We start from the raw sequence: 20,686 nt of genomic DNA, 5'->3' as shown, positions 1-20,686 counted from the left end.
AGTGGAAAGAGCCCGGGCTTTGGAGTCAGAAGTCATGGGTTCAAGTCCCGGCTCCGCCAACTGTCAGCTGCGTGACTTTGGGCAAGTCACTTAACTTCTCTGTACTTCAGTTACCTCATCTGTAAAATGGGGATTAAAACTGTGAGCCCCCCGTGGGACAACCTGATCACCTTGTAGCCTCCCCAGTGCTTAGAACAGTGCTTTGCACGTAGTAAGCACTTAACAAATACCATCATTATTATTATTATTACTCTCTCGAGAGGGATTTCTTTTTGTTGGGAAGCACTCCAAGAGTCTGAGCTCTAGGCACGCTCTTCATTTCTCTTCACCTAGCAGGAACAGCATGAGGATAGGCAGGGATTAGGGAAGGGGTTTGTAAATGGAGGGGAGGTTGATGGATATTTCATAAGTTGGAGAAAATGTTGTGGTCTGAAGATTGTTTGAACCTTTGCTAGGTCAGAGGTTCATCTTGCTCTATTAGTGGTGTTTATTAAATATTTACTGTGTGCATAGCACTGTGCTAAGTGCTTGGAAGAGTACAATACTCTTCCAAGTTGATAGACACGATCCCTGCCTATCGTGCATTTTGGAAAATGCCTTAGTGGCTCCATGATTCCATGGCATTTCTACTGCTCCTTCATGTATTTTTCCTTGCCTCTGCTGCTCCCATCCAAGACAGAATCATAGAGTGAATGGGCTGTGGGACTGACTCATGAGCCACTGATCCTCAAGAGAAGTTTGGATTAAGCTATTGGATGAGGTGGTGAAGAGATTTGTTTAAGGAATTGAATAAGAAACCTAGAGTGGGCAAAGGAGAAAGGCCGGGCGGTTAGCAGAATCAAAGATATGTATGTATTCCTACGAAGAGCTCTGTCCTGATTCCCCAAAATTGTAGAATGTGGAAACTTTGTGACCTGTTCCTTTCTGATATCGATTTCATTGTTTTTCAGTACCAATATTAGCATGTGGGGGGGATGATGCCAAAGTTATCTTGTATGTTCAACAAAGTGGTCAAGTAAGTGTTGTTTTAATTCACTGGTTTCATATATTTGTTGGTGTGTTCTTTTTAATTTATTTTGATAGTGTGGGCTGTCTTGTGTCTGAATGTGTTCTCTCATTAACTAGGCATTTTATGAAAACAGCTGAATTTATTAGTTTCTATTTTTGTGGAGGGCTTGTGAAAATATCGAGCGGTTTTTTGTACTTTTCTTCCCAAGTGTCTCAGCTAAAGAGTGAAATTACATAATGGCATTTTTACAAGTAAACAAAGGCTTTCTTTTTCGTTGCTCTCTCCACCTCAGTCCATCCGCAGACAGATTTTAAAGCCAAAGAGGGAGGAGGGTTTAGAACCAGAGCAGTGGTCAGGCTCCTCTGCTGTCTTCAGCTCTCTGCACCCATTCTGCTCCAAAGAGTGCTAAGGGTTGAGACAAAGACTTTCTAGGTACTCGGTGACCTGAAATCCAGTGGACTCTACTCTGTCCTAATCTTTTTGACCTTTGGACCACCTTTCAGTATTGTTGGTCACCCTTCTTCCATGAAATGCTTTCAGATCTTGTTGCCAGCACAGTATTCCCTTAGTTCTCCTCCTGCGACACTGGCCACTCCATCCCAGTCTCATTCACCAGACCTTCCTCCCCCTGAATTACTTGTATCCCTGCAAAGCTCTGTTCTGGATGCTCTACTCTTCTAGCTTTCTACTTTACTTACTGCATGGCTGCAGCTTCCACCTCTATGGAAAGGACTCCCAAATCTACCTCTTTAGCCCTGACTTCTATCCAGCAATACAGTCTTGCATTTTTTCTTGCTAATCCCCCCACTGCCCAAATCTTTCCCACCTTCAGAGACCTCCTAAAATCCCACACCCCGAGTCCCATTAATCGGACAGCGACTTCTAGCTCTTATGTATTTATTAAATTGCATCCTCAGCACTTTTTTATGCATGTTTAATTATTTTAATTCTGCTATGTGTCTGCCATGTTAGCCTGTTAACCCCTTTGTGGATAGGGACTGTGTCTTGGGCTTCTGGTATACTTTCCCAATAGCTCAGTTGATACACTGCATCCAGTGAACTCTGAACAAATATCATTACTACTATTGCTACTCCCTCCCTTTCAGTCTATACAATTCACGGCTGCCAGGATCATCTTAAAGTGCTGCTCTGCAGTTGCTTCTCCCTTCCACTCCCATTTCTTTTTGCAGTAAGTTCCTTACCTTCAGCTTCAAGACTCTCTATCTGCTGTCTTGACCTCCTACTCCCCAGCTGTCACTCTTCACTCTTTGCAAACTCCCCTTCTAGCTGCATATATGATCTATAGTTTGGGGTAATCAGATCCATTTTACCAACATGTTTGATTGAAACAATTTCCTGATTATAGTTATCCTGTGATTAAAAACCAGTCATGTGCCATTTCTTAGACTAAGTGTAGCCCCAGCTTCATGTTAATTAAAAGGCACGTTTAGTATAGCATTAGAATATTTTGATCATTTGGTTTGAAATTAGAAAAAAGACTTGTATACAGGGGTCCCCCACAGTGTCAGCCCCGGGCCCACAGGAAAATTGATCTGGCCCTGCAAGCTATATATACTCGGTTCTTAGAGGAAACAGAAATAACATTCTTGATTTTGGGGAAGAACCTGACCTTGGTATTAAATCACTTGGAAAATTTCCAGAGTTTTAAGGAGCTAACTCTCATTTTGGGCCAGAGATAGTACTTGAGAAGAGAATTCTGATTTGGGAATTTTGTAGGGTCAAAACCCTTTTTTTGTGAACTTTGTAGATGTAAAACGATTAAATTGGAAATCTGGAAAATGTTGCCAATGCTGTTTTGTGGGTATTTGCAGTTGGGAGAAACAAGTCTTTTCTTATATTTTGAATTGTCCTAGTTTGTTTTTTACCCTTGGGATTTGTTCTCATGTTTCCCATTACTTATTCCATCACTGCTTTTCTTCTTGGTTTATGTGCCTTACCCTATTGGCTAGGGTTTGGCCTTAAGGAAAAGATTATTTCTCAATTCAATACTCCCACCCTTTACCTTCTGCGTTACCTGCTGTCTAGCACACTCACACCATTAACCTTGTGGAGTAGATTGAGTGCCTCTTGTAGACAGAGTATTGCATTGGGTACTTACTCTTTGCAATGTAATGGAATAACTGGATGAACAGTAAAATGTACCTAAATTTGGAGTCCTAATTGTTTTTTCTTCTCAGTTTCAGAAAACATTCCTGCTTGATGGACACGATGATTGGATTAGAGGGGTCGAATGGGCAGAATTTGGTCAGTTTGAAACCTTCCTAAAAATATGTTTGTGGGACAGATGGGTAATATTTTCCTTCAGGAATCAAAGAAAACCTGCCACTGTCATTTATTCTCACCCTATTTGTCTTTACTCCTGTTCATATTATAAATTACTCATTTTCTCATATTAATGCTTGCCTCCCCCTCTAGACTGTAAGCTCCTTATGGACAGGGAATTTATCTGTTAATTCTGTTGTATTCTTCCAAGTGCTTAGTATAGTGCTCTGCATATAGTAGGCACTCAATAAATATGATTGATTCAGAAGGATGGTCCCTTCCTTATTGGAGTCAATAAGGAATGATGATTAATTCATTTCATTCAATCGTATTGGGCTCTTACTGTGTGCAGAGCACTTTACTAAGTGCTTGGGAGAGTACAGTACAACAATAAGCAGATGCATTCCCTGCCCACAGTGAGCTTACAGTCTACAGGATAATTTATGGTGGTCTTAGATGAGAATAGTTTTGGCTTTGGTGATTTTTGTAAAACACTGCAATAACCATGACGCCCTTCAAGTTTATTTTGAGGCTACATATAGATCATTTTCAATGAAATTTTAGAGAATGCTAATTGAGTCTGGTAGAATCTCAGCCCATGCTTATCTGAGTTAGCCAAATGGACTGGGGCTTACCCTACTGATGAGTTGTGGCCATTTCTGTTCAGACTGATCGCATACCCCTACTGTAACTGTCCTAAGTGCTGGGAACCCCCTACACAGTTTCAACCAGAAACTAAGGTTCAGGAAAGTGTCTTACTTGGCCCATTAGCCACAATCATTAAGACAAAGTCTTAGGATTTTTAAGCCCCTTCTAGCGGGGGAATTTCATCTGGAAACTCAGAAATGAATGGCTCATAGAAGGGCAGGAAGGATAAGGGGTATGATGTATGTGAAAGCCAGGAAGATACTGTGGACGGTCAAGTCAGTGGTTTATTTTGGGAAGATTGTACTGGTTTAGATAACTTTTAGAGAAAAATTCATCTTTTTTTTATAAGCTTGCATTTTCTTCTCTAGATGGAAATCTTTTCCTAGCAAGCTGTGCTCAGGATAGTCTGATACGAATCTGGAAACTGTATGTAAAATCAGCGTCTTCAGATATACGAGGTGGTGATGTCTTGAAGCTGAAAGAGAACACATTTACCCTGAAAAATGAGAGTGAGTAATGATGAAAGTGTCATTTAAGTGGAGCATTTTGTTGTCCCCCCCCCCCCCCCCCCCCCAATCCCTTTAAGTGTGTATCTGATTGTGAAATGGCAGGAAACAGCAAAACTCTGGTGAGAGAACAGGGAACCGGGATTTAGGAGATTGTGATTCTAGTCCTGGCTCCTCTGCTTGCCTGCTGTGTGACCCCAGGCAAGTTATTCAACTCTCCTGTCCCTCCATTTTCTCATCTGTAAAATGGGCATAAACTATCTGTTCTCCCTCCCTCTTAAACTGAGCCCCTTGTGGGACAGGGACTGTGTCTGATATTATCTCATAGCAACTTTAGTGCTTAGCCCAGTGATATTACTGTTTGATCCAAAAAGATGCATCCCCAGAAACACAGATGTGCTCTTCACACAGCTGAGGAATGTTTTTTTCTCTTTGTGAAACTTGATCACTGAAGGCAGAGAAGTCTTGAGGGATAAATATTCTCGTTGCCTTTGTAGATGCAGAGAAAACATTTGCAGTTGCTCTAGAGACTGTGCTAGCTGGCCACGAAAACTGGGTGAACGCAGTGCATTGGCAGCCTTCACAGTACAAAGGTAGGAAGGAGATTGAGTTCTGTGTGAAATGATCACTTGAAAAAAATGCCCTGGTTATTTACCCTGCTGACCCATAAACATGGTGTTTCAGAATCTCCCCCAAGTTGTCCCTCTGCCCACAAAACGAGAAAAGAAATAGAAGTAGCTAATCTGTTTTCCTATTGCTTCTCCCCTTTCAAAATCTTCATACTCACTAGGTGTTGTCCCAAACTCATAGTTGACCGGTGGTAATAGCAGCAGTTGGCCCAATGCACTTTACTAGATCCTCGGGAAGTACAAAACAAAGAAATGACATGTTCAGTCAGTGGCATTTATTGAGTGCTTACTGTGTGCAGAACACTGTACTAAGGCACTTGGGAGAGTACACGACAACAGTGTTTTCTACCCACCAGGTGCTTATTCTCTAATGGGAAAGTATTTACAAATAGAGCAGTCAGGATAAATGCATACATAGATACCTGAGGGGGATGAACAAGAATGTGCCTCTAGGCCAGGAAATGATAAAATCGCTTTTAGTAGGATTCAAATGGTTGAATAGATTGGTTAAAAATGAAGCAAGTGTGAACTAGGGAGTCCTTGTAGGCAGGGAACGTGTCTACCAACTCTATATGTATTGTACTCTTCCAAGCACTTAGTACAGTGCTCTGCACACAGTAAGTGCTCAATAAATACCATTGATCGATTGACCCAGTGCAAGGGGATATTTATCTGTGGGGAAAAGGGCTTTAAACCCCTGCCATTGTTCCCTCACCCACAATTCACCTATGATTCTACTCCCTGAACATAAGTGACTCTATGAAGGGAGTCTGACCATTGAGAGCACAGTTAGGTCGATTAACATTGCTCATAATTACTTATGTGACCTTTTACCTTCCTCCTTAGCTCTATTTATTTCAGTACTTGGCACACGTAAGCCAAATGCCATTATTATTATTATTGCCCTCTCTTAAATTCAGATACAAGAGGCTTGGTTTTGCTGCTCTAAGCCGTACATAGTGTCACTGTTGCTCCTGGAAAATTATTTTCATTCGTTACTAACATCTACAATGTGTAGAGGGCTGTACCGAGCACTCGGAAAAATAAAAGAAGATTTAGTACGTTTAGTCCCTGCCCACAAGGAGGTCAGAATATAGGGGGAAAAACAAAAAACGGTGCAACAGTTAGCATCGAAGATATATACATAGGTACACATCGTGATGCCTGTCTCCCCTTTCCCTTCCTCCCCCCACCCCTAGTCTGTAACTGAAAAGGCCAATGTCTAAATATCCTGCTTCATCCCAACTTTACTCCTCCTCTAAGGGAATGGGCTTTGGTACCTAGTTAGGGGAATAGGGAGGAAAATAGGCATTTCTGGGTGATCCCTCTCAGAAAGAATGTTAATCTGAATGGGTGCCAATCACTTGCATGGTGGTTTCATCTAGGGTAGAGCCAATCACAAGGGAGGTTTGGGCCAAAGGAGGAGGACCAGCTAAATGGGAAAGAAGTCCCGTGGCCAGACCCAGCTCCTCTACTTGTCTGCTGTGTGACCTTGGGAAGTCACTTAACTCTCTGTGCCTCAGCTTCCTCATCTGTAAAACGGGGATTAAGATTGCAAGCCCCATGTGAGACAGGGACTGGGTCCAACCCGATTATCTTCTACCTACCCCAGCACTTAGTACAGTGCCTGGCACATAGTAAATGCTTAGTGGATGCTGTGGTTGTTGTTGTTTATTATTATTCAGGTGGTTAGGGGAGATGTGTTCAGGGGCGTCCAGATGGAGAGTCTATTGGGGCAGGGCAATCTGATGCCATCTGCCACCCTGGGGGTCAGGGCAGTTTGGGGAGTGGTGGGACTACTCTTGACTATAAGGTCGTTGTGGGCAGGGAATGTTCCTTGATATATTGTTGTGTCGTACTCTCCCAAGTGCTTAGTACAGTGCCCTACACTCATTAAGCGCTCAGTAAATACAGTTGATTCTCCATCTGGGTAAACCAAGGGACAGACCCAGCGATCAGCCCTTTTTAACCGGCACTAGTTAATTGGACCCCAGGTGATTCTCTTGCTATTGTTTTGTACCCAGCTAGAAAGCCAACAGATGATGGCAGTGATTTGAGGGATTCACTTTGAGAGTTACCTCATGATGAGCCACCCCCCCCCAAAAAAAATTACCCCACACTTACTTCGGAAAAGGGAAAAACAAACCCGAGGGTTTTAAAACTCTGAGAATACCACTAGGACTCTAAACCCTCTTGTAAGTGACATTCAGGCTTAATTCCAACCAGAAGACACACACTTGCTGACAGCGAATGTTACACCTACCGGTGGAGAAATTGGTCATATTCATTCATTCAATCGTATTTATTGAGCGCTTACTGTGTGCAGAGCACTGTACTGAGCGCTTGGGAAGTACAAGTCGGCAACATAGAGACGGTCCCTCCCCCACAACGCGCTCACAGTCTAGAAGGAAGAATCAATATAAATAAATAGAATTATAGATATATGAACATCAAAACAAGTAAACAGGCATCAATATAAATAGAATTACATATATATGCACATCAAAACAAGTGGAAGGAGCACGGGCTTTGGAATCAGAGGTCATGGGTTCAAATCCTGGATCCGCGAATTATAATAATAATAATAATGATGGCATTTATTAAGCGCTTAATATGTGCAAAGCACCGTTCTAAGCGCTGGGGAGGTTACAAGGTGATCAGGTTGTCCCACGGGGGGCTCACAGTCTCATTCCCCATTTTCCAGAAGAGGTAACTGAGGCACAGAGAAGTTAAGTGACTTGCCCAAAGTCACACAGCTGACAATTGGCATAGCCGGGATTTGAACCCATGAACTCTGACTTTGGAGTGGCTTTCCACTGAGCCACGCTGCTTCTCAATTGTCAGCTTTGTGACTTTGGGCAAGTCACTTAACTTCTCTGGGCCTCAGTTCCCTCATCTGTAAAATGAGGGACCAAGACTGTGAGCCCCCCGTGGGACAACCTGTACAGTCCAGTGCTCTGCACACAGTAAGCGCTCAATAAATATGATTGAATGAATGAATGAACCTGATCACCTTGTAATAATAATAATAATAATGATAATAATGGCATTTATCAAGCACTTACTCTGTGCAAAGCACTGTTCTAAGCACTGGGGAGGTTGGCATTTGCCTGACATTTGACTGAAAAGTTTGAACTTGAAGAACTTGTGAGTTGAATACTCTGTGTCTTTGTAATAAGAGAAATCAAGTATATTACCAAGGAAATAAATGACTCCTTCTTTCTTAGATGGTAGAATGCAGCAGCAACTGAGATTGCTGTCTGCTTCAATGGACAAAACCATGATCCTCTGGGCTCCGGACGAGGAGTCAGGAGTGTGGCTAGAACAGGTAAGAATGTCAGTATAATGGAATTTGGATTTTAATCGTCTATAAAATTTAGAGTTTAAATTCCTTCAACTGTGAACCTTCCTTCATTCCCCAAATGCATACGTTTGTTCTAAACATCAGTGTCACTAACTTTTTTTTCCCATTAGCGGTGCTGTTGGAGAGACCAGATATCTACAGATATTTCACTTTCAGTTATTGCCTCCTTAGGTCCGAGTAGGAGAAGTGGGCGGAAACACCTTGGGCTTTTATGACTGTCAGTTTAGCCCAGATGCTTCTATGATTCTTGCTCATGCTTTTCATGGAGCCCTGCACCTTTGGAAACAGAATGCAGCCAAATCAGTAAGAATGCTTTCTTTTCGGTGATCATTCTTCCAGAGCTCTCCACGTGTATTGCTTGCTGTCCTTTGAAGGAAATGAAAAAGTCATCATCGAGGGCTTGTCTGAAGGGAAATTTTTTATTTGCCCAAATGAGTCTGTGGATTTGGGACATAATTCTGTCTTCCCAAAGTGAAGAGGACTGCTTTTCACTGGTTTTCCCCATATTAAGTGTAAAAGCATTAAATGAAATATAGCTTCTCTTAGGAAGTAATGTAAAGTACACATGCGTTCTCAAAATCCCCAAAAGTGACCAGCTTATAAGTGTAATAAAAAAAGATAAAAGGATAAATATAGTTACATAATAGTAATTGCAATGTAAATATATGCCAGTAATGAAAGATTTTTGAATTAGGGTTTTTTTGTGTGTGCATGTGTGTGTATAGTAAATAAGTTATCTTTCACATCCTAGTCACACAAAAGGCACTCGTGTGCTGACCAGATATGTCATTTTTTATGATAAATCAGACTGGGTTGTAGTTACTTGATTCAAGTCAGTTAAAATGCTTCAAAGAGAGGGGAAAAGCCAAGGTAAATTTTGCAGAGTCTGCAAGGGAGGGAACACTGTAGGGTCAGTCAGTAATATTTGAGCGCTTACTGTGCGCAGAGCACTGTACTAAGCACTTGGGAGAGTACAATACAGCAGAGTTGGTAGGCATGATCCCTGCATTCAAGGAACCTAACAATTTAGTGGGTCACAGCACTACTGTGAAAGTGTGCTAAAAGAAGAGGTATAGTGGGATCGGTGTATTAACACAGCACCATTTTTCCTTGATCTTGCATTTTCATCCGGGGATAAATTCCGCACAGAACAACACGTTATTTGTTGCTGGATGCTTTGTGAGAGGTGAAGTTGTCATTTACTGGCCCAAACTGAAGAAACTTTGCTACCCTCAGGATGTGGTGGCAATTGAAAATAGTGTACACTGTACATTTTGAAATGTGTTGGGTTTTTTTCTCTTTCTTTCCCCAATACAGGGAGAATGGACTCCAGGAGTTGTGATTTCAGGGCATTTCAATAGTGTACAAGATTTAATGTGGGATCCAGAAGGAGAATTCATCATCACCGTGGGCACAGACCAAACAACTCGACTTTTTGCTCCATGGAAAAGAAACGAACAGGCACAGGTAGATAGATCTTTGCAAGTCCCATCAATTCGCGCAAACAACCTAAACTGGGGATTATCAAACCAATTGTGTGCAGGCAAGAAATAACATATCCCTTAGATTGTGAACCTCTTGAGGACAGGAACTATATTTAATTCTGAACCTAATTAGCTCCATCTAATCATTGCAGATGATTCCCAAATGTACCTTTCCAGGCAGGACTTCTCTTCTTTGTAGTTTCGCATTTCCTCCTGCCTTCAAGACATCTCTCGGATGTTCAGTCGACACCTCAAACGTAATATGTCCCAAACTGAATTCCTCACCGTCCCACCCAAACCTTGTCCTCCCTCAGACTTTCCATCTCTGTAGACAATGCCGCCACCTGCCCTGTCTCAAGCATGTGACCGTGGCATCATCCTCGACTCCTCTCGCTTTCAACCCACGTATTCAGTCTGTCACCAAATCTTGTGACAGGGAGATGGGATGATAGTCGGAGGGGGCCAAGGAGGGGATTGCCCTTCCAAGGTTTTCTCAGTGCTGGTGAAGAAACAGTGTATGACACAACCAGAGCAGCGGGAGAGTTAATTAGGATAGTCTTACTGGAGGAGATGGCTTTTCATAATAGTAATAATTGTGGTATTTAAGGGCTTACTCTGTGCCAAGCTCTGTACTATGTGTTAGGGGTAGATAATTAGGTCAGGCACAGTTTCTGTTCCACATGGGCCTCCCAAACTGAGAAGGAGGGAGAACAGCTGTATAGACCCCATTTTACAGGTGAGGAAACTGAGGCACAGAGCAGTTAAGGGACTTTCCCATTGGTTCCACTGCAGGTGGCAGAGCTGGAGTTAGAACCCACATTCCTCGGCCTGTGCTGTTTTCACTAGGCCACGTTGCTTCTTTTCAGTGAGGCTTTGAGTGAGGGAAAGAAAGTGGTTTACTTACCTGGCTGCAGGGAAGGGTTGATAATGTGGCTGCATGGGCTGTGGCTTGCAATCCATTCTGAGAGGGTTCCTCCTGGAAACTTACCCCCTTCATCCTACTTGGGAGTCCCTCCCCTTTCAAATTCAAATTCATTAGTTTTCAACACTCCCCATTTTCAAATCCCGTCTGAAATTCTACTTCCTTCAGGGTGCCTTCCTTGATAAATTTATTCCTTCTGTCGTTTTTATTGAGCGCTTACTGTGTGCAGAGCACTGTACTAAGCGCCTGGAAAGTACAATTTGGCAACAAATAGAGACAATCCCTACCCAACAACGGGCTCACAGTCTAGAAGGGGAGAGACAGACAACAAAACAAAATTTACCTTTTCCCAAGTCAAACCCTCTCAATTACCCCCTCAGCATTTTTACTCCAACTCCACATTCATGCACTTGGGTATATATAGACTTATATACTCTACTAATTAAGCACTTATTCATCCACATGTGTATTTTTCATGCTCTTTTTCCTCTTACATAATTATTTTGTGTCTATCTCTCCCCCAGACCGTAAATTCTGTGAAAGCAGGAATCATGTCTTCTTACTCTGCTGTTTTGTCCCAAACTCTTCATACAGTGCTCTGTAGACAGTAGATGCTCAATAAATACTGTTGATTGACTGGACTTTCAGATCAGAATGAAACTAGGGTTCAATTAAGTGTGCAGGGTTGAGGAACAGAAAGTTCCTTAACTGCAAGCATATAGCTGTGAGACAGTTGATTAGCTACAGCTCTCTAAATCAGGAGCCCAGGCTGTAGCTCTAGATCATATAGAACATCTAGAGAGATGTTTGACTCTGAGTTGTTGGTTCATGTGGCTCTCCTTGTTGAATCATCAAAATTTAGCAGTCTTTTTTTTCACATTTGCTTCCTAGGTGACCTGGCATGAACTGGCAAGGCCTCAGGTTCACGGGTTTGACATGAAGTGTTTAGCAATGATTGGTCGATTTCAGTTTGTGACCGGAGCAGACGAGAAGGTGCTTCGGGTCTTTGCCGCTCCCCGGAATTTTGTGGAGAATTTTTGTAAAATAACGGGTCTCTCAGTTGGAGAACAGCTATGCAAAGTGAGTATTGTTTAAAAACGATTTTAGTGACATTACATAACTACATTTTCAACTACATCAGAGAGGCAGGCCCAGAATTATACATCTTTCAGTATTTTATGATTTCTCAGCGCTTTGAATGCCAGGCTAATACAGAAATAAAAATAACATTTTGTACTCCTGGTTTGCTGTCCATGATAGTGGCCTAGAGCAGTTGCTGGGATTTCCAATTAGAACTCAGATTTACCATTGGGTATTTACAAATGCCTCTAATGTGCTAAGTACACCATATGTTCCACATCTAGTGCCTGGCAACAATGGACAGCATCTTAAAGGCAAAAGTTTATTCATTCATTCAGTTGTATTTATTGAGCACTTACTGTGTGCAGAGCACTGTACTAAGCGCTTGGGAAGTACAAGTTGGCAACATATAGAGATGGTTCCCTACCCAACAACAGGCTCACAAGTCTAGAAGGGGGAGACAGACAACAAAACAAAACATGCGGACAGGTGTCAAGTCATCAGAATAAATAGAAATAAAGCTAGATGCACTTCATTAAGAAAGTAAATGGAATAGTAAATATGTACAAGTAAAATGAATAGAGTAGTAAATCTGTACAAACATATACAGGTGCTGTGGGAAGGGGAAGGAGGTAGGGCAGGGGGATGGGGAGGAGGAGAGGAAAAAGGGGGCTCAGTCTGGGGGAAAAAAATAATAATAATGGCATTTATTAAGCGATTACTATGTGTCAAGCACTGTTCTGAGTCCTGGGGTTGGGACAAGTTAATTAGGTTGGTCATGGTCCCCATCTCGCCTGGGACTCTCAGTCTTGAGTTACCCTCAAAATGTAGACCAAAGTTATTTCCAATAGCGGTGTAAAGGAACACACTTACCCTCCTCATATGCATCTTACTCAGAGTGGGGCACTTAGAGCCAGAGGGGTGAAAGAACTGGGATGGGTCTCTGTTTGCTCCCCTCCAGTAAGGGGAGCAGAATGCTTGAAAGAACTGTGGGATGGCTGTGCCTCTTGCCTATTATTCTCATGGCTAGAGATGTTCCATTTCTCTTTAAAAGTTCATTGCGGACCTTACATCCATGAATTTAGCTAAACTTTTCTTGAACCTTCCAACCTTTTTTGACTTTCCATCTAATCTTCCTGTCTTTTCCTCCTAATAACCCATTTTGAACTTCCAGTGAATGAGCTCAAAGGCATGTCCGAAGCCTCGAGGACAAAGCAAGGGTTTGGGAGTCAGAGGACCTGGGTTCTAATCTTGGCTCTGCGGCTCACTGCTCTTTGACCTGGGGCAAATCACTTAACTTCTCAGTGCCTCAGTTCTCTCATCGACAAAATGGGGATTCAATACCTGTCCTCCCTTCTACTTAAAATATGAGCCCTATGTGGGACCTGATTATCTTGTATCTACCCCAGTGCTTAGCAGAGAGCTTGGCATGTAGTAAGCCCATAACAAATACCACAATTATTATTTTTACCAAATTCCATCTCCTTTTTCACCCACTGTGGGGTAGGGGGTGGGGGGAGAGAATATTTATTTTGAACCTATCTCTTCAAGCTTCAGTGAGTCCTCCGTCTTAACTGGCGTAGTGACATTTGGGAAATGATAATTCCATGTTTGCCCTGTCCACACCCGCTGGTATTTTGTTAACTTCAGTCCTGTCCCTTATCAACCTGTGACTGTCCATACTGAAGAGTTCTAACTTTTTCAGCCTGTCCTTCTAAGGAAATTTTTCATTCATTCACTCAATTGTATTTATTGAGCACTTACAGTGTGTAGAGCCCTGTACTAAGCGCTTGGGAGAGTACAATACAACAATAAATAGACACATTCTCTGCCCACAACAAACTTACAGTCTAGAGAGGGTGGAGACAGACATCAATGCAAATACATAAATTACAGATATTAAGCGCTGTGGGGCTGAGATGGGGGAGAAGAGCAAAGGGAGCAAGTCAGGGTGACACAGAAGGGAATGGGAGATGAGGAAAGGGGGGCTTAGTTTGGGAAGGCCTTTTTCCCCCTGACCATTGTAGTTGCTTTGGTACTGCATTTTGTGTAGAAAGACACTACCGCCCAAATTTGCATGTGGCACATATAATCTTTATATCCCCATCTAGACTGTGAGCTCACTGTGGGCAGGGATTGTCATTGTTTATTGTTGTATTGTACTTTCTCAAGTGCTTACTACAGTGTTCTGCACACAGTAAGAACTTAATAAATACGATTGAATGAATGAACCTTTAACTTCAATCTGGCAATCTCTGATCAGATAAGATTAATGTTTTATTATCCCTGAGCTCGCTCTAGGAATCCTGCAATTAGGCATTCTCCTGATTTAGCTGCATTCCAGATCTGATAAGTGACATTGCATCTCCCTTTTCTTTAGCCAGACATGGGCCTTCCAGAGGGTGCTACCGTACCTGCTTTGGGATTATCCAACAAAGCTATTTTTCGGGGTAAGTCTGATGAAATGCTTGTGAAAGCCACCTATATTCTCTTTGTATATTCAGTGTCCAGTAAATTGGTGCAAACACCTGATCTTTGGCTGTATGTGGTTTGCATCCTAAGCTTCTTAAGGGCAGGGGCCTTGTTACCTCTAGGTTTGGCGGCTTCTCTCACCATTGTGCTTGGTATGGCAAGGATGACAATAATAATAATAATAATAATAATAATGATGGCATTTATTAAGTGCTTACTATGTGCAAAGCACTGTTCTAAGCACTGGGGAGGTTACAAGGTGATCAGGTTGTCCCACGGGGGGCTCAGTCTTAATCCCCATTTTACAGATTAGGTAACTGAGGCACAGAGAAGGTAAGTGACTTGCCCAAAGTCACACAGCTCACAATTGGCAGAGCTGGGATTTGAACCCATGACCTCTGACTCCAAAGCCCATGCTCTTTTCCATTGAGCCACGCTGCTTCTCTAATCCGCCTAATACCGCTTCCTCTGTTCTTTGTGGCGGTCCTCATCTATATACTAACCTTTCTAGATTGTAGTCTCCTTGAAGACAGGGATTATGCCTACTTAGTAGTATTCTCCCAAGTGCTTAGTACAGTGCTCAGCACACAGCGAGCACTCAATAAATGCCACTGATTGTTTTGTTCCAGCCTCTGTAGCCATCCTGCCTGGATCGTGCTCAACCAATTAATCAGTGGTATTTATTGAACACTTACAGTGTACGGAGAGCCCTGAACTAAGCACTTGTGAGAGTCTAATACAATAAAGTTGGTAGGCACGATCCCTGCCCAGAGGGAGCGTACAGTCTAGAGAGAGAGAGAGAGAGAGAGAGAGAGAGAGAGAGAGAAATGAAAATAAATCCTGGTTAGGGGAAATGGCCACCTCCCACAAGGAGATGGGGTGATAGCTGGAGGGAGATGTGGGGTCGAGGGAGGGTTTCTCTTCGGAAAGGGGATAGTTACATGGATATGTTTGAAAGCATTAGGGAAGGAGCCATTGGGGAGACTGCTGCCCTCAATAATAAGAATAATAATGATGGCATTTGTTAAGCGCTTACTATGTGCAATGCACTGTTCTAAGCGCTGGGGGGGTATACAACATGATCAGGTTGTCCCACGTGGGGCTCACAGTCAATCCCCATTTTACAGATGAGGGAACTGAGGCTCAGAGAAGTTAAGTGACTTGCCCAAGGTCTCACAGCAGACATGTGGCGGAGCCGGGATTTGAACCCATGACCTCTGACTCCAAAGCCCGTGCTCTTTCCACTGATCCACGCTCCTTCTCACTCAGCTCAGACCCTGTGCTTTATTTAGGGCCCATTCTATATGAATGGCATATAGGGGGGTTTGGCTGAGATTGTATTTTTGGCCAAGGTGAATTTAATGTCAGAGAAAATCATTGTGAGAATGTGGCAGTTCTTGGGCAATTGCAGTTGCTGTTCTGGCCAAAATGACCTACAAGGCCCCTTTTAATGTTGAAAGCACAAGGGTATCCCCAAGGTCCTAAGCGCTCAGTTTCTTTTCTGTTGAGATAGGTTTAACTTTAGGGCTCATTCTAGTGTACTCCTTAGGTTACCCCTCCCCTTAATTTTCTGTCTCCGTCCCCTGTCTTTGGAGAATTGCACCCCCAGGCATCTTGGGAAGCATCTTGGGTCCAGATAGTTCTGCTCCCTGAGTTCTGCTGGCTGAGCCTTGGGGAAAGTATAGGTTCCCTTTCTGTCCCATTGCCACGTTACACTATTTCCAGAGTTGATGAGTTACACACATACTGGCCACACGATACTGCAGGTTGTGAGCAAAAACTGGCTTCCTTTTTTAAGGATTTAACAATAACTCTCATTTAAATTGTGCACTGGACCTTAAATCATATCTGGAATAGAATTGCCTCTGAAGCTAAACTTTGCTCAGTGGGTAGCTGCCCCCTAAGACTTTGTACTTACCTAAAGGTGGCACCACTTTGCTCCTTCCGATCCACAGGCGTCTCAGCTGAATCATTGGAGAGACCTCTTGGAGAGACCTGCAGCAAAAGCTAAAAGCAGTATTCAAACTCACTCTTTGGGACAGACCGAACCGGGCTTTTTGCATTCTGACCCACAGAGTGCTTGGTCCAACTCTCTCGAAAATGAACAGAGGCTTTTAGCTTTCAAATTGCTATTCTTCTCCCCCCACCTCCCTGCCCAGTTCTCCCCTGCAATTGGCCGTAGCCCAGCTGAATATCATCAGATGAGTGATCGACCCCAAATGATCATCAATGATATTTATTGAGCGCTTACTATGTGCAGGACACTGAACTAAGCACTTGGGAGAGTATAGTACAACAGTGCTTGGCAGGCATGTTCCCTGCTCACAACATGCTTACAGTCTAGAGGAGGAGACAGGCATTAATATAAATAAATTAAATGTTACAAGTTTATTTAAAGATAGGTACATAAGTGCTATAGGGCTGAAGGTGGGGAGAACATCAAAGGCCCAAAGGTCACAGATCCAAGTGCATAGGTGATGCAAAAGGGAGACAAAGAAGAAATGATGCTCTTTCCGAGTGAGGAATGTCTCCTCTCGAAATTTCTGGGCTTCCTGTCTCCTCCCTGTCTAGGTTTGGGACTAGCCTAAGTTGACTGTCAAAAGGAATACAACATAGATTTTGTTTTTTTTAACTGTGTTCATACTGTTGAGTCTTTCTGCTTCTTTAAACCAGAAGACATAGCTTCTCAGTCAGCTGATGAAGAGGACATATTTATCAGTGGTTATAATCAATACCGCCAGATTAACTTTCAAACCTTCAGCCTTACTGGTAAGGAATGGAAAACTCATTATTTATGTATTCATTTTCTTGAGTGTACTGGGGATTGTTTGTAGTTTAAAAATGTAGTCCCGCTCGACTGAAATGTGCGTATTTGTTTTAGAACCGCCGACCGAGGATCACCTCCTGCAGAATACTCTGTGGCCTGAAGTTCAAAAGCTGTAAGTTCAGCCTTTCACTGACACGTACTCACTGGCTTGAGGCCCAGGGGCCTGCTCCTCTGGTGTCGTTGTCTAATGTCGGCGACGTCCGGGGCATCCTTCCCCGTTTCCCTGCTTCCCATCTAATGGCGGCAGTGGTGGAGTTGGAGGGATGGAGGGGCACCCGGAGAGAGCTGTAGGGGAAAAGGCAGATGGGCGAGAGAGACCCAGCTGTGTGAACCCTGCTCAGCCAGCCCCGCTGCTGAGCCACGAGATCTCTCTCCTGGATCCCCCTCCACCTCCCTGGGCCACTCTTTCCTTGGGTCCGACAGGACAGGTGTTGATTGGTCAGAAGCTTCCAACAGCCAACCAACATTCCTGCGCTTATTAATAATTATGGTATTAAAGCCCTTACTTTGTGCCAGGCGCTATTCTAAGTGCTGGGGTAGATGCAAGATTATCAGTTTGGACACAGTCCTTGTCCTACATGGGACTCACAGTTTAAGTAGGAGGGAGCAGGATTTAAGCCCTATTTGTACAGATGCGGAAAGTGAGGCCCAGAGAAGTGAAATGACTTGCCCAAGTTCCCACAGCAGACGAGTGGCGGAGCCGGGATTAGAACCCAGGTCCTCTGACTCCCGGACCACCAGGCCACACTGCTTCTCTAGAGTAGATTTGTGTGACTGGGTGCTTCTTGTGCTCACTCGGGCTCTTCAGTGGTGTGTTCCAGGGTGTACAAAGTTACACTGAGGTGAGCTTTTAGCTTTTGCTGCTCAGTGCTTCTGTAAGTAGAACTACCAGGCTGGTTACCTGAAGCACGGTGATTTAAATGAGCTGTTATCTGAACCCAGGCTACTTCAGGCAGCCAGATAAAAAGGTCAGATACTCGAGTAAGCACTTGTCCAGGATGTCAGACTTCTTTATGTTTGGTAACCTGAACTTTTACGTGACCTGAGCTAACCTTAGTTCCAATCCCATCAGATCAGAGAAGCAGCGTGGCTCAGTGGAAAGAGCCCGGGCTTTGGAATCAGAGGTCATGGGTTCGAATCCTGGCTCCGCCACATGTCTGCTGTGTGACCTTGGGCAAGTCACTTAACTTCTCTGAGCCTCAGTTACCTCATCTGTAAAATGGGGATTAAGACTGTGAACCCCACATGGGACAACCTGATCACTTTGTATCCCCCCCAGCGCTTAGAACAGTGCTTTGCACATAGTAAGCGCTTAACAAATGCCAACATTATTATTATTATTATAAATCAGCATTTTGCTACATGTGTTTTGGTGATTTTGATTCAAGATTGTATTGAGCCTTGCAGATAAGCCATTCAAGCTTATAGTCCTTGCCTTTCCAGTCAATCAATTAGTCATCTCTATTGAGCGCTTAGTACGGTGCTCTGCATGTGGTAAGCGCTTGAGAGAGTACAGTGCACCAGAGTTGGTAGACATGTTCGGTGCCCCCCAATAAACGTACAGCCTAGAGTTTACAGTCTTCAAAGCCTTATTAAAATCACATTCAGATCCACCCAGTCTTGGGAGATAGCTACTTTTCTGAGTTATTTGGTCAGTTTGAAATTGTTACTATCAGTAGTGATTCTGCCACCTATTTTGTCCAATTCTGTTTAGCCATCCGTCTCGAGCCTTGAGTGAGACCCATTTTCCAGCCTGGGGGATTTGTGTTTGTCATGTATTTGTGGTTCTGTACATTCTTCTCAACGCTGTTTTTAACCAATCAATCAGTGGTATTTACTGAGCACTTACTGTATGCCGAGCACTGTACTACGTGCTTGGGAGAGGACAATACAACTGAGTTGGTAGACATGTTCCCTGCTGCAAGTCCACAGAACATGGTTCACACTGATGCCAGACATACGTGCACATTGGTTCGTAAAGATACCAATGATGCAAGGCACACAAAGGCTACATTTAATAAGTAGATTTATTAAGGAAGCATACTCACACCCCAATCAGTGCAGGGAGCACAACAGACTGACAGTATCCATCATGGCTGTTCTCCCCTCAGGAAGAAGTATGAACAAGATTTGCTGGCTCAGGAAGAGCTAGAACAGTTTTCAAAATCCATCCATGACTTTCAAAGAGTACTTGCTTGAAGCTAAGCATTGAAAAGTCCACTTCTAAACATCCCAGGGTAGTTCAAGGCAGAAACTGGAGCCTGGGTTTCTTGACTGCAGCCTGGGAGTCAGAAGGTCATGAGTTCTAATCCCGGCTCCTCCACTTGTCTGCTGTGTGACCTTGGGCAAGTCACTTCGCTTCTTTGGGTCTCAGTTCCCTCATCTGTAAAATGGGGACTGAGACTGGGAGCCCCACATGGGACAGGGACTGCGTCCAATCTGATTAATTTGTATCTACCCCAGTGCTTAGAATCGTGCTTGACCATAATAATAATAATCATCATAATAATTATTATTATTATAGCAAGGGGGAAGTAGCACATTTTTCTAAACTGCGCTGGTTTCATGCCCAGCAGTAGAGGGAGGGGAGCTACGGGCACGTTATTGCCCTGGAAAGTATTCTCCCAACCAAGTCCAGCATTTTCCCACAGTCCAGACTTTGCGTCTGTCCTTGCTGCATGAGATAAGGACTACAATCCTGGAATCAGGCCATCCTGCGCCTGGCGCAGGGATGTGGTTCTTCTTTATCGGGGGCCTTCCTTCTTCCAGGAATATGAATCAAGGGGCCCACAGTCCTCGGGTTGGCACCGGAAGATACATGGTGTGTTCGTTCAAGGCCTCATGCGCTAGATTGGTTAAGTGCCACTAAGAACCCTCCTAGTTTTCTTCTGCAGTATCCCCCTTGTATCTGCTCTCAAGGGGCTTGCAATCTAGAGGGGGAGACAGACATTAAAATACATTTCAGATCTGTACATAGTGCTCTGGGGCTGCAGGTGGGGGTGGATATCAGTGAGAAGACTTTTCCTGGGAGCCCTATAATAATCATTTGTATTTTTCCTCTTTAGATATGGACATGGTTATGAAATGTTTTGTGTTGCCTGCAACAATTCAAACACTGTGGTTGCTTCAGCATGTAAGGTAAGACACTTTGCTGCCACTTAGGAAAAGTTGAGTTCAAATTAGGAAAGCTTTGCCTGTAAGGAACATGAGTACTTAGACTGGTGAGCCCCATGTGGAACAGCCCAATTCATTCATTCAGTCGTATTTATTGAGCGCTTACTGTGTGCAGAGCACTGTACTAAGTGGGAGAGTACAGTTCAACAAGATGAACTTGTATTAGAACTTAGAACAGTGCTCAACACAAGTGCTTAGTAGATACTATAGTAATAATTATAATAATAGAAAAAGCAAGGCATCTAAGTACAAGGGAAACCTCCTGTGCCTTTCTTCATATGATGATGG

General features: G+C 43.4%; 1 protein-coding gene across 1 annotated transcript in view; it reads left to right on the top strand.

Annotated features, from left to right (window-relative positions):
* ELP2 (elongator acetyltransferase complex subunit 2) overlaps nt 1-20,686 on the top strand; it is a 35,334-nt gene that overhangs the window by 8,010 nt on the left and 6,638 nt on the right. The window contains exons 6-17 of the mRNA XM_038770860.1: nt 951-1,015; nt 3,208-3,274; nt 4,309-4,449; nt 4,944-5,039; nt 8,303-8,403; nt 8,611-8,742; nt 9,757-9,906; nt 11,737-11,925; nt 14,306-14,375; nt 17,071-17,166; nt 17,279-17,336; nt 20,290-20,362. Of these exons, the coding sequence (XP_038626788.1) occupies nt 951-1,015; nt 3,208-3,274; nt 4,309-4,449; nt 4,944-5,039; nt 8,303-8,403; nt 8,611-8,742; nt 9,757-9,906; nt 11,737-11,925; nt 14,306-14,375; nt 17,071-17,166; nt 17,279-17,336; nt 20,290-20,362 (1,238 nt within the window). The remainder of the gene's footprint in view (nt 1-950; nt 1,016-3,207; nt 3,275-4,308; nt 4,450-4,943; nt 5,040-8,302; nt 8,404-8,610; nt 8,743-9,756; nt 9,907-11,736; nt 11,926-14,305; nt 14,376-17,070; nt 17,167-17,278; nt 17,337-20,289; nt 20,363-20,686) is intronic.

Source organism: Tachyglossus aculeatus, chromosome X2 (genome assembly GCF_015852505.1).
Source record: "Tachyglossus aculeatus isolate mTacAcu1 chromosome X2, mTacAcu1.pri, whole genome shotgun sequence".
In the NCBI taxonomy this organism is placed as follows: domain Eukaryota; kingdom Metazoa; phylum Chordata; class Mammalia; order Monotremata; family Tachyglossidae; genus Tachyglossus; species Tachyglossus aculeatus.
The sequence above is the reverse complement of the archived record's forward strand: the minus strand, read 5'-3'. Positions and strand labels throughout refer to the sequence as shown.